This window comes from Phalacrocorax carbo, chromosome 22 (assembly GCF_963921805.1).
Source record: "Phalacrocorax carbo chromosome 22, bPhaCar2.1, whole genome shotgun sequence".
In the NCBI taxonomy this organism is placed as follows: Eukaryota; Metazoa; Chordata; class Aves; order Suliformes; family Phalacrocoracidae; genus Phalacrocorax; species Phalacrocorax carbo.
The window spans coordinates 1673479-1688305 of NC_087534.1; the positions used below are offsets into that span (position 1 = coordinate 1673479).

The 14827-nt window shown below is 54.2% G+C and overlaps 2 protein-coding genes across 3 annotated transcripts in view; one reads left to right on the forward strand and one right to left on the reverse strand.

The window, feature by feature from the left end:
- Positions 1-6165: 6165 nt before the first annotated feature.
- Positions 6166-10058, reverse strand: NCDN (neurochondrin). Its single transcript, XM_064471444.1, has 6 exons — positions 9781-10058; positions 8426-9412; positions 7978-8204; positions 7579-7803; positions 7223-7365; positions 6166-6899 (listed from the first exon to the last, which is right to left on the reverse strand). The coding sequence occupies exons 1-6, from the start codon at positions 9880-9882 to the stop codon at positions 6463-6465; spliced, it is 2121 nt and encodes a 706-aa protein (XP_064327514.1). The 5' UTR covers positions 9883-10058; the 3' UTR covers positions 6166-6462.
- An 83-nt stretch (positions 10059-10141) lies between these two features.
- KIAA0319L (KIAA0319 like) overlaps positions 10142-14827 on the forward strand; it is a 33797-nt gene continuing 29111 nt past the window's right edge. For both annotated transcript variants that reach the window (XM_064471442.1, XM_064471443.1), the window contains exons 1-2: positions 10142-10400; positions 11827-11993. In XM_064471442.1, the coding sequence (XP_064327512.1) occupies positions 11852-11993 (142 nt within the window). In that variant the 5' untranslated portion in view covers positions 10142-10400; positions 11827-11851. The remainder of the gene's footprint in view (positions 10401-11826; positions 11994-14827) is intronic.

Sequence of the window (14827 nt, forward strand, 5' to 3'; positions counted from 1 at the left end):
GGCCTGTCTCCCTGCCCGAGGGGACGGGCGGGAGGGCGGGCGGCCGGCGAGACAGAGCCAGGGGAAACCGAGGAGCAAGGACCGGCAGCGTGCCTGCCTCCCGCCCCCCCCTCCCGCCTCCATCCCTCCCTCCTCCGCTCCATCCCTCCCTCTGTCTGGGCCCTCCCTCCGGGGCAGGGCGAAGCGGGCGCGCAGCTCCGGGGCCCTCAGCGCGGCACCGAGCACCGGGCAGCGGCGACGCGAGCCGGGCGGACGGGGCGGCCCCGCGGGGCTCGGGGACGGCGGCGGCGGCCCTGCCAGCGGCACAGAGCGATCCCCACCGAACTCCCCTCCCCACCCGTGACATGCCCACGCAGGCGGCTGCCCGCGCCCACGCCGGCGCAGCGATGCTCCAGCGCGGCGAGGCCCGGGGATGCGCACCGGCACAGGCACACCCCGACACCCACCCTCGGCACCCCGACACCCACGGACACACGCGTGTACTCGCATGCGCCCCACGCGACGGCCCACGGGCACCGTGGCCGGGCTGCGGGGTGGCCATGTCCCTGCGGGGTCCCCACGGTCTCACCGTGCCACCCGCCGGGAGCGGGCTGCCCATTGCCGTGCTGGGGCTTCCACTGGTGGCGGCGTGTAATTTGTGTGCGAGCAGAGAACAAACCCTTCACCCCCAGCTGTAATACACCGTGATGTGTGATAGACATTAACAAACACAATCCCACATTGCATTTAATTTAATTCCACTCTTCCTGCCCCGAGCTACAGCTCCCTTCATTTTCATTTTTCCTCTGAATTCCCACAACCCAGACCTCTTTGATTTCCAGGTTTAATTAACAATGCTCATTAAATGAATTTTTATTCATTTCTTTTAATATTACCCTGCCACCTGTCTTTAGGAGGCAAGGGCTGATCATTTATTCTAATTTATTTCTACTAAAGATGGCATTTAAGGGAGGGAGGAGGGATGTGCAGAGGTGTAAAGGGCTGATCTATTCAAATCTCTCCATCCCCCCTCAAATGCTGTTCAAGGACGTTGCTCCTGAAAGTTCTGTATTTATTTTCCACCAGATCCGTTTCATTTGCTAGGAAAAATTGGATTGGACATGCTGTATTTTGCAGTTATGTTCCAGTTCATTCTTAATGTCCCTTGCTCATCTAGTCTGTATAATGCCGAGTCTTTATTCATTGGAGAAAGGTGAAACTGCGCAAAATCTGGGCAGGAAGGTCTGTGCACTGGCCTGCGTGCGGGACCATGGGGTGAGCGGAAGATGCTCCTGGTGGCAGCTCAGAGGGAAGCCGTGTTTCCACCCCAAAATGAGGCAGAGCAGAGGAAACCTGCAACATAGACAGACAAAGGGAAGGAAAAACAAAAGGCAAATCTGCCCTGCTGCCACCCAACCCAGGCTTGTGGCCATGAGGTGGGCTGGGGCAGAGGGCCCGGGCAGCCGGGCCTGGTGGGGCTGGGGTGCTGCCAGGGGTCGGGTCGGGGCTTCTCACCCCCCAGCCCCCACCCCCAGCCCAGGGGTGCCCAGGAAGGGGATAAGGGCCCTCACAGCAGCCAAGTGCAAGTGGCCGTGACCGCTGTTGGGGGCTGTGCGTGTCCGTGCCAAAGGCGAGCTCTGACCCTTTGCCCGTGGCTTTGTGCAGCCCTAGCAGCTCCTCCGCCCTGGCACCCTCTCCACTGCGAGCACAAGCAGCACCTTCCCAGGCCTCAGGTCCTGCCCAGCAACACGCTCAGAGCCCTGCAAACACATGAACAGTCCTTGCAAGATGCCTGAGACCTGCCCCATCCCCTCTGCACAGCTTTGCCGAGAGCATTTTCACCCACCTGGTGATGAGAGCAAACTAAACCCATGAGTTTCCCGTGGGCAGGAGGCAGCTGTTAAGTCACCAGTGATGAAAATGAACAACTATTCTCTCTAACCCGCTGTCCTGAGGTCCCAGGCAGGGCCAAGACTGTCACACTGGGCGCTGCACACACTGTCCCAGCAGCTGCCTGGTCCTGTTCCTGGCTCAGCACGGCCAGAGCAATAGCTGGGGATCATCTAAACACGGGGCTCAAACGCAGCTCTCCATTACCTGCTCTTCAGCCTCCCTGTTTAAGGACCACGTGCACATCCAGCTGTGCTCGCGTATTGCTCTGCCAAACGTCCCTCATGTTTGCTAACAGAATGACACGATCAGCAGGAGAGCTGCCCCCTCGCCCCCCCCCAGCTATAGGGAGCGCTCGCTGTCGGTGTGAGCCACGGCTCCACCCCAGGGACCATTTCTTGCATTTGCACCCAATCCAGAAATCTCTGAAAAACTGGTTTTGTAACAAAGGTCCCAGTGCTCCTTCCCAGGGAGATCAATGCGTATGTCGGCTCTTCCAGGAGTGTGCAAGGGGCTTGAGGCAGAAACCTCTGCTTTTGGGGGTCAGCAGTGAAAATACCTGCTGAGCAGGGCGGTAGGGGCATGGAAACAAAAATATGTGAGCACAGCTCTCTGCCCCAGCCCCAGATGAACTGGTTCTTCCCCAGAAGCCCAACTCCCACCAACACCTCAGGGAAATGCGGGCTGCTTCTGTCGTTTCCCACATCCCCTTCCCAGGAGTGCAGGTAGGGAAGGAAACTCCTTGCTATGGGGCTGGAGACTGGGGTAGGGCTTTGGGGAGAAGCAGAGGGACTCCATCGAGGTGTGGGCAGAAACCGGGGCAGCCTCCCTCGCCGCTCAGGCTTGGTTCCTGCAACGCAGCAGCCAAATAACAACCTTATGAAATATTTAATTTTATTGCCAGTGCTTTTGGGGTGATATAAATAAACACTGTAAGATAATGTATGCCATGGCTGGGTTTGCAATGGTGTTATGACATTTAAGCTGTCAAAGCAAAACAGAATGTGCATCTGCTCCTCTGGGGCCTTATCCATCTTGTCCAAGCCATGGTGAACCATCATCTCATTCCTGGAGAGCCCTCCTGGGTGTTGAAAACATACTGGGAGATAAAGCACGGTTTGTCCTGGGACTCCCACTCCACGCTGGGATCTCCAAGTGCTGTGGCAGGCAGGGGACGTTAGGTGATGCCGTCATCCACCTCTCTGGCCCTAGAGGATCGATGCCCACAGAGGCCAGCTGCTGGTGGCAGAACCTGCGGTTGGGCTTGCAGAGCTCGGGGTGACCGAGGAGTCACCCCACAGCCTTTGAAGCCTTGGCCAGGCTGCTGGGGCACCATCTCCCTGGCCTTGGGCTGAGCCATCCCAGGCACGCCGGGGCCTGCAGAATGGCACAAGCAGAGCCAACGGAGACACTCACATGGCAGGAGGCCTCCACCAGCTCCTGCATTCTCCCCTCTTGGACGTGCTGTGCTCCCTGTTGTCAGAACCCAGGGGGCTCGGGGAGGGAAACCAGACTTTTAGGGGTGCTCTGTCTGAGAACATGTTTGGAAAGTGGTGTCCTCGGACAAGAGAGCAGTAATGCTGCTCAAGGAGCCCTGGCATCTACACAACGCATCTCCTCTGGCATTCATCCAGTAAGAGCCCAGAACAAGGCTGGTGTCTCACCTCTGTCAGCTCACGGGCAGCCAAGAGGAGTGTGTTTCATGTTATGCAAAGAAACAAGCATATGATGAGCCACGAGGGCCTCTGGGAGGGTCCAGCTCTGGCAAGGCATGAGTGCTCCTTCCCACACCTGATGGGACTTCCCATTGAAGAAAGTGAGAATGAGGGACAGGTGCTCCTCTCCAGGCACCAGCTGGTGGCCAAAACCCCCTGCCCTGGGATGTGGTCAAGGATAAATGGGAGGACATTGCTGGGCTCTTGGTTTGCTCCTAGGCAGCGTGGCTATGCTGGGAGCAGGTAGCTTGTCTGGGATTTGAAGACCAGCAGCTAAAGGCCTCTGGGTCTATGGGCAGGGTCATTCTGGCCTTGGACAGGGTCCTGCAGGCCCAGGCTGGATCTCCAGTCAGGTGTTGTAGAAGCTCCTACTGCTGCCTGCGGGGATGAACACCGGCCAAGCCAGCACTGCTAACCACAGCCAGCGCGGTGCAGCGCCGGGGGAGAGGGGAGAGCACCCTCCTGCTGATACAGGCGCATATCTCTCATTAGTGCTAATGATAGCCTCCGTTAACGGGAAGCCCACACCCTTTGACCAGAGGCAGAACAGTGTACGGGACTGGGAATAGTCGAAGGTAAAGCATTTGAGAGTTTGAGATGGTTTTTTTTCTGACAATCTGAAATGTGTTTCTGACTCTTCCAACGCACTGATGTTTCCCTGCAGTGCAGGGATGAGGTGTTCTTGGCAGGATGGGGAGACTCTCCCAGCCCACGCTCCAGCAGAGTTAGGCTCTTTTCCAAGGCCAGGAGGCTCATTTGCTTGTTTGGCTTGCGTTGCTTTCTTCTGGTAGCACCTACCTTTGTTCCAACTTGCATTAACTTTTCAGGGCTGAGCTGGAGAGATCCTTTCCCTGAGCAACAGCAGGCGCCTCCTCCCCAGTTGTGTAAGGCATTTGCTTCTGTAAAATGGTGAGCGAAAAATATGTATAAAGCGGGAGCGCACACAGGCTCAGCCCTCCTTTTGAGACAGCTCATCCCTTGTTTTTTTTTCCTATCAGACGATTGCACAGCCCCCCCCAGCATGAGTTTTGAAGGCAGCCGGGATCAGTGCCTTGCCCTGGCAGGAGGGCCGTCCCCGGCGAGGCTGCTGCTCCCAAAGAGCTCCTCGACTGACACCTGGTGGAAAATCCTCCCCGGACCCGGCTGCAGCCCGAGCAGGGAGCTCTGCCCTGCCCGGATCCCGGCTCGCAGGGTGCCCCGGCTCGCAGGGTGCCCCGGCCCCGGCTGCGACGCCAGTGCAGAACTGCTTGAATTCTGCAAAAAGTTCTGCACAAGGAAGTGCAGCAAGTCCAGCGCAGAGCTGCAAAGATGACCTTGGGGCTGGAGCATCTCCCTTGTGAGGAAAGGCAGAGAGACCTGGGCTTGTTCAGCCTGGAGAAGAGAAGGCTGGGGGGGATTTCATAAATACCTATAAATATCTGAAGGGCGGGTGTCAGGAGGATGGGCCGGGCTCTTTTCAGCGGTGCCCAACGCCAGGCCAAGGGGCCACGGGCACAAGCTGGAACACGGGAAGTTCCCCCTGAACATGAGGACAAACCCCTTCCCTGTGCGGGTGCCAGAGCAGGGGCACAGGCTGCCCAGAGAGGCTGTGGGGTCCCTTCCCTGGAGACATTCACCCCCCGCCTGGACGCGGCCCTGTGCCCCTGCTCTGGGGGTGCCTGCTCCAGCAGGGGTGGGACGAGGTGAGCTCCAGAGGGTCCTGCTAACCCCCACAAGTGATTCTGTGATTCTGTGATTCTGTGATTCTGTGATTCTGTGATTCTGTGATTCTGTGATTCTGTGATTCTGTGATTCTGTGATTCTGTGATTCTGTGATTCTGTGATTCTGTGATTCTGTGATTCTGTGATTCTGTGATTCTGTGATTCTGTGATTCTGTGATTCTGTGATTCTGTGATTCTGTGATTCTGTGATTCTGTGATTCTGTGATTCTGTGATTCTGTGATTCTGTGATTGCCAGTGGCACCAGTGATTTCCTCCCCCATCATAAGTGTGGCCTTTCTCTCCCGTAAAGCGAACAACTCCTCGGTCTGCAGGGAATCAGCTGGGTGTAATTCATGCATTTCTGCTTTCACGATCCGTACCCGAAGGTTCTAAAGAAAGCCAAGGCAGGTTGAACCCCTCGCCTTGCCAGCGCAGAAAACTCCCCCTGCACATCCCATCCCTGCAGCGAGAGGGAGCCTGAGCAAATACAAATCCTCACATCCATGCCTCGTGCAGGTGTTTTACAGGGCAAAACAGGCACCAACAAGGGGTGCCGTGGTTCTCTGGGAATGAATTTGAGATACCAGTTGTGGATACAAGCTGGGGGGGGTCATCCTACAGCACAGAAAACTAGTCCTGGTGCACCTTCACCCCAGAAGGGGACAGGTTGGTGCTATGTTAGAGTTATTCTGGCTACTATTGCTATATTTTAAAGCTCTTCCTGTTCCTGCTTTCTGCAGCCTTCTGTGGGTAATGCCAAGTTACTTTAACAGATGCAGGCCTCTGACAGAAAATAAGGTGACATCCTGAAGGGCTTACTGTGACAACGGAGAAGCAGGCAGCCTCTCAGGGCAGAAATAAATCCCAACATTGCAGGAGTTTGAAAAACAAAGCAACAGAAAACACCTTTAATAATAAAAAGTACTTTTTTTTTCAAGAAGAAATACTTGCAGAAGGTCAAACAGGTGTGTGTGAAATGCTCTGAGGCAGCAATGGTTCTGCACATCAGGTTGTGGACAGTGCAAATCCTGCTGAGCTCTGCAGTAGCACTCCAGTTTCATAAAGTCTGATCATTTATCTGTTGGGGTTTGGTTTTTTTGTCCCCATCTGGCACCAAAGGGTGCATGAGAAACGTTGAAGAGATCTTCATTTCCCACACCAGGGCATGCTGGTTCTTCACTGCTCAGACAGACACTGTTCCAAAGCTGCCATACCATAAAGGTTGGCCCACTCCTCGCCATGGTGTGACAGGATCACATCCCTGCACGGCTTGCTGGCTCTGGCCAGCTCTACCAGCACGCCCTGGAAAGCGGCAATGAGTTCAAAATCCACGGAGGCTGGAGTGACGCGGGTCAGTAGCTCCGAGAGGCCTTCCAGCCACTGTGTCTGGAGCACAGCTTGCGGCAGCCAGGGGAAAAGCGGCACGCAGGCGGCCAAGGCCTGCATCCCCAGGAACCAGAGCTCACTGACATCGGCCCAGGCACTCGTGTAGGCGGGTGACACGGCTGCAGCCAAGCCGTCGCTGCCGGGGTCTGCTTGGGCAGTGTGGGCTTGTGATAGGAAGCAAATGGCAGCTCTGAAAAATTCCTTGGCAGACTGAGTCTCCTGAAGAACTGGAAGAAAAAGGAAATTAATGACTTGATACAGAGCTTGCTCGGTCAAAGGAAGGACCCTTTGGTGGGTCTGTCCAGAGCAGGGCTTTCAGGGAGAGCAGAATACCCTCCTTCCTGCCCTAGAAATATCTTAATCCCAGCTGCTCACCCTCCTGAATTTTCTGCATATTCCTTGCTCCTCCAGGTTTTTGGTTTTGTCACTTTTCCAGTGACAGAAACTGGACCTGTTTCCCTTGTATTTGCTTCCTCCAGCCCAACCACCCAGACCTGGTCTCTGCCCGTGCAGAGCAATGTGCAACTTTGCTAGTGGGAACTCTTCTCACCTGCTGAACTTGCAAGGATCCTGGCCATCATCAGGCCCAGAGTGGCAATGTTGGCTACTAGAACCAGGTGATCTTTCTGGGGCAGCAGAAGCGGGAGAGACTTCAGCAACATGTCCATCAAGGAGGAAAAGGTTTTGTCTCGCCTAGAGAGAAAGCAAACCCTGAGACATATTTCCTGAGCAGAGCCAGATGTACCTGAAAACACTAAGGTTAAATGCAGCACCAAAAAAGTAATGTAATTGCTGTTGAAAAAGGGACATCCCTTTTTCAGTGTCTTAAAAGATCCTGCAAGCTCATTGCACATCCCTCTTTCTTCCTGCTGCCAATCTTCAGGCAAGCTCCGGCAGCTCTGTTACCTGATGAGGTCCGGCGCAGTCACGACCAGGTTAAGGAAGATCCCGCAGGCAGTCTGCAGGCTCATTTCAGTGCTCGTCAGTGGCGCCAGGGACCCGGGCTTGGAGGTCAACACCTCCCACTGATGGAGGAAGTACTCGCACAGCAGTGCTGGTGCCCCTTCTGAGATGAGGATGTCCCGGGGCCTGTCCTCTGCTGTTAAATGGCAAAAGCCAGGTAGCAGAAACCTGGAAGGGGAAAGATATTGGGAAGATAAGGTAGAATGGGTCTAAGCCCTGCATTTACATCTGACTGGTGGGGGGAGAAGAGCCAGAATTGGTACTGCAGGGAGAATGGAGAATAGAAAAAGATTTGAGCAGGTTTGTGCTAAAATGCATCAACTCTGTGCTTATAACACACACCTCAGAGCATCCTGGGGTAAGCCAGAGCCCTTGGTGCTGACCAGCTCTGGCTGGAGAAGACTCGCAGCTGGGCTGCCCTCTTTGAAAAGCTTCTTGGTGTAATGAACAAGGAAAGGCAAGAGCTCACAGATTTCCTGCTTGAGGGAGGATGTCTCTTCTGCCATCCAGGCTCCAAGGATTCGAACAGAAGCAAATATGAAAGGATCTTGTAGCTCCTCCTGTTTAACCTGCATGAAGAAGCAAGCACAGAGAAAGTGACACGTTGGGGCTGCTCTCCTGTCGAGCTACTGCAGGTATGAGAACCATAGTAGGCCAAGAAGCACGTTTTGCTCTGCACAGCTACGGCCATGAGCCGCTGAGCACCCATTAAGCATCCTAGTGAGGAGCTATCAACGCCGCCCAGAGACACCCACAAAAACATGCTCTTTGCTTGAAAGCCCTGCATTACCTGTCTCAAGTAGAATATTACAGCTCCAAATGCCTCCTCCATGATCCTCATGAGCTGCATTTTCTGCACCTCTTCCAACAGCGGTTTCTCTTCTCTCAGGCACTCCTGGATCCCCAGCTCAATAAGGACATAGCAGGCTGTTATCACTTCTTTTTTCCCTTCCACCTCAAAGGGATCTGGCTCCTCTAAGGTCAGGCGGACCTCCACACAAGCCAAGTTCACCAGCAAGGCCAGGAACTTGCTCCCAGCACTCCCTGCTGGGATCCACTCTGACCCACAGGCCTGCACAAGGCAGGCAGCAAGCTTCAGAGCTGGGTCCCGCTGCGACTGGCTGAGTTTACTGCCCAAGATGTTAGCCAGCCCTTTGTAAAGTCTATGGAGGCACTCAGAGCCCTGTGAGTCCTGCGTGAGGGGTGGCAGTAGGGGGATGAAGTGTGGCAGAACCTCACACAGCTCAAATTTGGTCATGTCTTCAGTCCTGAGAAAATCATCAGAGAGCTTGCTCAGCACGGCCAGGAGGTGTGGAGCATCTCTCTGCCAGCACTTTGCCTCCGCTATGGCCAACAGCCCCAAGAGTAGCGTCAAAGCACGGTCAGAGCCGTAACTGCAATTCACGTAGGCCTGGCACAGGGCAGACACCGTCCCTTTGGCCACCAACTCTCTGGGGCCCCTGGTAGTGGCCATGACAGCACTCAGGCACTGGTAAACATCATCGATCATGGACGTGTTGTCCGGATTGCAGTGGGAGACCAGGATGTCATTGAAGGTTGGGATCTTGTTCAGGATCTGGGAGTGACCAGCTAACTCCGGATCGGTGCAGAAACATGCCAACAGAGTAAGACCCAGTGCCCGGAAGGTGTCCTCGGGGCAGCCCGCTGGGGGCTGCCTGGAGGCGAGCAGGCGATTCGGAAACGTGAATCCAATTGCATCAAAGATCTGGCGACGGGTCTTAGCGTCTAATTCTCCGGCTCTGACTGCTTTGGTCACCTGTAAGGTAAACCAGGGGTGAGCACACAGCATAGCAAGAGGCTCTGCAGGACTGGACAGGCAAATAAGAAGCCTAAACAACTTTTGTTAACACAGAGAAGCACCCACCGAGCTGGGTGCTTGGCCCCAGCACTAATCCGAAGCTTTACCAGAGTGCTTTGAGCGCGGCAACGCTGACTAGCCTCAGCACGCCCACGCCAAGGCCAGGCCCCCTCCACTTTGCTGGCGGGAACACCGAGGCACTGAAGCCCCCTGCCCCGAAGCCCCCAGCGCCAGTAAGCCCGTTTCCAGCGGCGGGTCTTGCCTTCCCCCTGCCCGTTCCTGAGGCGGTGGCCCCCCGGGCGCCATCCTGCACGGCCGTTCCTTACCAGGAGCAGGGCTGCGAACTGCTCGCTGTCGTTCCTGGCGTCTCTGAGCACACCGAGGCACCTCTTCAGCGTCGAGTTTCTGTCTCCCGACTCCGAGGCCATGGCCAGGTCGGTCGGTTTAGGGACAAGGAGTCAAACCGGAGCCGCTGGCACACGGGGGTCTGCCAGGCCCTTCCCTCAACCGTCTTCCGCCCGAGCCGCCTCCCGACCAATCCGCGCGCCGCCGCCGCGCCGCTGCCCAACCGCCTGCCGCCTTGTTGGGCAGTCCCCGAAGCCACCTCCTTCGCGCGGCCTGTGGGCAAATCACCTGTGGCTGCGCGGACCTCCTCACCCGCCGGCTGCGGGAGGGCGGCCGCGCCCCGAGTCCGCACAGTCGGCTCCGGAGCGCCGGTACCGACAGCGCGGTGCCCGCTGAGGCCATCCCGGTTCCGGGAAGCGCCTGTTCAGTTTCCGGGTGAGGGGTGAACGGGCACCCGCCGCCGCCGCCATGGCCGCGGGGCAGGAGGCCGCGCTGCCCCCCGGCCCGCCGCGCTGGAGGCCCGGCCCCGCCCGGCGCCCGGCCCCGCCGCCCGCCTGAGGCCGCCGAGGAGCCGCCGAGCTCGCTTCGCCATGCGCCCCTGGTAGGTACCGGCCCGCTCCCGCCGCCCGCGGCGGGACCCGGGCCCGGCCGCGCTGACGGGCGGCGGCGGGGGGCGAGGCGCTTGTCTGGGCTCCGCGGGTCTGGCGGGCCGCAGGCCGGCGGCGGGCGGAAAGTTTCCGAGCCGAGGAGCCGCGGGGGTCTTCCCGCACCCTCCCGCCGGGAGTTTTCCTCCCGCCTCCGTGCCCCCGACAGCCCTTCCCCACCGGGCGGTCGAGCGAGATTCCCTCGAGGTTCAGGATCCCTTTAGCGTGAGTGAAATTGCCTCGAGGTTTAGCAAACGATGAGTGTTTGGGCGATGCAGTGACAGCTCTCTAACAGCGTTCCCTTTTGACTCTTCAGAAATGGCAGATTTAACTCCTTGTGCCTAACAGTGCTTCGTTACTCTTTGAGCGCGGATAGTATTTATTATTTGTGAAATAATTAACGTTTTCGTATCATAACACCTGGACCTAATTGAGATTTCAGTGACATGAGGCTGTAAAAGAGCCTTTGCCATTAGAAAGGCTGAAAAGGACCGTCAGTGCTTTTGTGATCCGCACCCCACGGAGCGAAACAATCTTAGCCTGGAGAAGAGGGGGCTGAGGGGAGCCCTTCTCGCTCTCTGCAGCCCCCTGAGAGGGGCTGGAGTGAGGGGGGGGCTGGTCTCTGCTCCCAAGTCACCAGTGACAGGACGAGAGGGAACGGCCTCAGGCTGCGTCAGGGGAGGTTTAGGTTGGAGATGAGGGAAAATGTCTTCCCTGCCAGAGCGGTCAGGCCCTGGCACAGGCTGCCCAGAGTAGTGGGGGGAGTCACCGTCCCTGGGGGGCTTCAAAACACATGTAGACGTGGCACTTGGGGACATGGTTTAGGAGGCCTGGGGGTGTTGGGTTGGTGGTTGGACTTGATGATCCCAGAGGACTTTCCCAACACTAACGATTCTATGAAATATGAGGCAAAGCAGGTCTTTAGCTCCTTGTTTCTCAGCATTGCTGTCGTCTTGTTTCTGTTTGTTTCTGGCTGGTACCGGCCAGCACCAACATGCAAGCGATGACATCGCCAGGCAGATGTGCTGGGTTTCTCAGTGCCAGTGTTATGCTCATGGTACTGGCTGGGTGTCTGCTCCTGCAGACTGTGATATTGGGTATTTTGTCACTGAAGGTGGTGGGGTCCAGAGGAGGAAATCACAGGGGTGACAGGAAAGCCATCGTGGTGGCTTGCTGCAGTTCAACACTGGAAACTTTGCTGCTACAGATTTCATTTTAGTATCATATAGTGATAGTTACTTAGCAGCTGGGCAAAGTCACAGCAGATAAGACATTCCTTTCCTCTGCAAATCCTCTATGCTATTCATAATGTCAACTGAATCTGTGTGAGAACACATTAATTGCCAGTGGATGTTTCATGTTTCATATCTTCTGTGTTTCTAGAATCCCACTGCTGCCCACAGAGGCCATGGAGAAGAGGTTGGAAGCCAAGTTCAGCATTAGCGCCCAATTTCTGTCACGACACTGCCTGGGAAAGCCTGTGAGGGAGCTGAGAAGTCTGCAGCTGTTCTACCTGTGCACTTGCCTGTGTGCCTTGTGCTCCTCAGCAGGTGATTCTTCTGTCTGGGACTGTGTTGATATTTCTTGTTATATTTATCCCTTTCAGCTGTTTAAAGTATTCTGAGAGGAAGGTGAAATTAGTTGCTGCTAGACATTGTAGCTGGTTTAAAAACAAACAAATCCCCACCCTTAACAGTTACTGAATGAGCTGTTAAAAGTGTAAGAGAGACATGGAGCATGAGGGGGTCACTGCTTGTAACACACTTGCTCTGATAACCAGCTGCTATTTTGAGGAACCAAATGGTCGGCAGTGGGGTGTCTGTCTGTCCCACGCAGCTACTGTGTGCGTCTTCACACGTGGTGCTGGCTTTCAGGCACCTGCCTGTTATCTCAGAGAGCTTTCTCTGAGCTGCAAATCTTTTTTCTGCAAAATGTACAAGTTAGACTCTGGAAAATAATTTTATCTAAGGAATACTTGAAGCAAGTTGGGAAGGCAGGACTGGTGTTTTTAGCCCTCAAATGTTTAAGACTCTCCCCAAACGCAGTATGTCAATAATCTGTATTTGCCTACAGGCAATTTTTATGTTTGGTTTTTTATTTCCTGTTCAAGCTTGAGTAACCAACCTCCTGCTCAAGTAAATAACCAAGTTGGTGGCTTCTGTAGAAGTTGGACTGTGTGGTTTTTGCAGGGTTTTTTTTGTCGTTGTTTTGGTTTTTTTTTTTTAATTTAAAAACTTCAGATTCTGACTCTTCAGAGACGTGTTAAGTTCCTGTGAGTGTTTCGAGGCCACACCTTCACCAAGAGGTGGTATTTTTGCGATACGTGCACGTAGCATTCACCAGATCCTAGTTAAGAAAGTTTGTTCTGTGCCTTTTTTTTTCTTTTCTTTTCTCTTTTTCCAAGTTGCAGTGAATTACAGGTCCGAGGCAGCGGTGACCTCAGTAATTATCAACCTGTGCGACAGCTGCCAGCTGCTTTCTTTGTGCTGGCAGGTTACTATGTCTTAATGGTAGCAAGGTTTGAAAAGGGGCTTGTTTTGTTTTCTTGGTTGTGTGGACATGTTCTATAGGCTGCTGCAGTGTCTCTGGTGTTTCACCAGGCTGTCCTGGACACTTACCGAGTGACAGATTTGATTAAGGTAATGAGCTGTGTGACCTTAATCCGATAATTTAGAACCTGGAAAGACATATTTGTGTTCCTGGTCCTAGCAAAGGGTTCTCAGTGCTGTGTGTTTGGATGGAGTGTCAGGTGGATCGCATGTTTCCTTGTAGACCGGGCTGCTTGCGTGGTGTTTCCTGCCTTTAGTAATATCTTCGAAGTCTAGAGCTAGAGCTGCGAGTCCTGTGTCTCTCTTAGAGGGTATTCCGGTTAGCGCTGCAGTGTTTGAGGGCTGGTCTGCTTGGAAGAGTTAGAACCATGGAGGCTGATGCGTATGTGGAAATAACTATAACTATGTGTGATGTAGTTACCCTGATATGGACATTTATCTCCGTTACAGAGTGTTTGTTCTTTTGATCTTGTTTGTGTCACTTACACAGCAGATCTTGTTAAACTGAAGAGGAATTATGGCTGCCTAGAAATTAGTGTGATCATGCAGAGTTACGCAAAAGGAACTATGTGGACATAATTGGATACATGTGACAGATTTAAAAAGTCTGTAGAGTCAAGTCTTTAATCATTAATCTGATATCAGGAGGGATTAACTGCCTGAGCAAGTCTGTGAACCTGTGCTTATTAACAGAAACTGCTCTTGTCCCTTCCATTCCCCTGCTGTTCAGCAAAGCTGTGAGCTGTGTCGCCGGGACAGGAACTCCCGAGTTCCTGAGAGAGCAGCCTTTTTTGTACTGATATACTAGGGGGAAAAAAACAAATGACAAAAACAATGTGAAGAAGTGACTAAGCACGCCCACTGTGCAGGCGTCCTGTGGTTTGTGTCACGCTAGGCTGGGTAGGCTGTGGGGCTTAGGAGGGAACTCATCCTCACAGATGTTCCTGCTGACAGGTTTCTCGTGCGTTTCTCTGAAGCTGCTGTCATTGCTGCTGTCAGCGACTGGATTTACTGGCCTGCTGGTCTGACCCACGCTACGAGTTCCTGCATGCAGCTGCCACTTGCGGTTGCCTAAGGTCCAGTGCAAGGAACTGGAAGGGACTGAACAGGCTGCTCTCTCAGTAAGCAGGAGTTAGTAGCTGCTGGTGCTCGCAGCTGCCTTCCCTCGTTTGGTGCAGGTCCGCCTAGTGCAGGTGCTGCACCGGCTTCCTGCGGAGGTCCCCGCTCGCAAGACTGCGAATAGCGGCGTGTGGGTTCTCATTGCAACAATTTGTTTGGCCTGTAGTGTGTACTTGCAGGACTCTCGGGAAGGACGTGTTTGTGAACAGGCTGGGTAGGCTTTCCTGGCAGAAAATCTTTCATCTTTCCAGAGATGAAATGCAAGTGTAGACTGAGGAGCTTTGCTTTCTGCCACGGCACTTAAATTCAGTTGTCTGAATGTGTGATGCCCACCAAAGACCATGGGACTTGCTTAGATGAAAATCAGTATGGTTCTGTGGAAAATATACATCTAGAATGTTGGGCTGGCATGTTGCGAGTTGCCTGTTTGCTTCTATCGTTCCTGAGGTTTAACTGAGTTTTAAGCTGTCTATGTACGGCAATTCAGAACCCATATTGGCTAATTTCAAATAAACATGTCCTAGGTGGGTATTAACGGAGTTCTGGAAATGAAATCTGGCCAAAATGTAATTCAAATCTCTGCATCTTGGTTTAGCAGTGGGTTAAAAGAGAAGCAGAATGCTCTCAGCATGGTAATGTTGTGTCATCTGGGCTAAGTCATGGCTCTGGCATAGCTAGGAGATGCTTGTGGGGATTCAGGTTTTACATTTGAGATA

Bases quoted from the DNA above. Each gene is read 5' to 3' on its own strand.
- NCDN (XM_064471444.1), bottom strand. From the start codon at position 9,882: ATGGCCTCGGAGTCGGGAGACAGAAACTCGACGCTGAAGAGGTGCCTC. The intron at 9,413-9,780 runs GTAAGGAACGGC...TTTACCTTACAG, and splicing joins AGTTCGCAGCCCTGCTCCTG to GTGACCAAAGCAGTCAGAGC. The intron at 7,366-7,578 runs GTAACAGAGCTG...CTTTCTCTCTAG, and splicing joins ACTGCGCCGGACCTCATCAG to GCGAGACAAAACCTTTTCCT.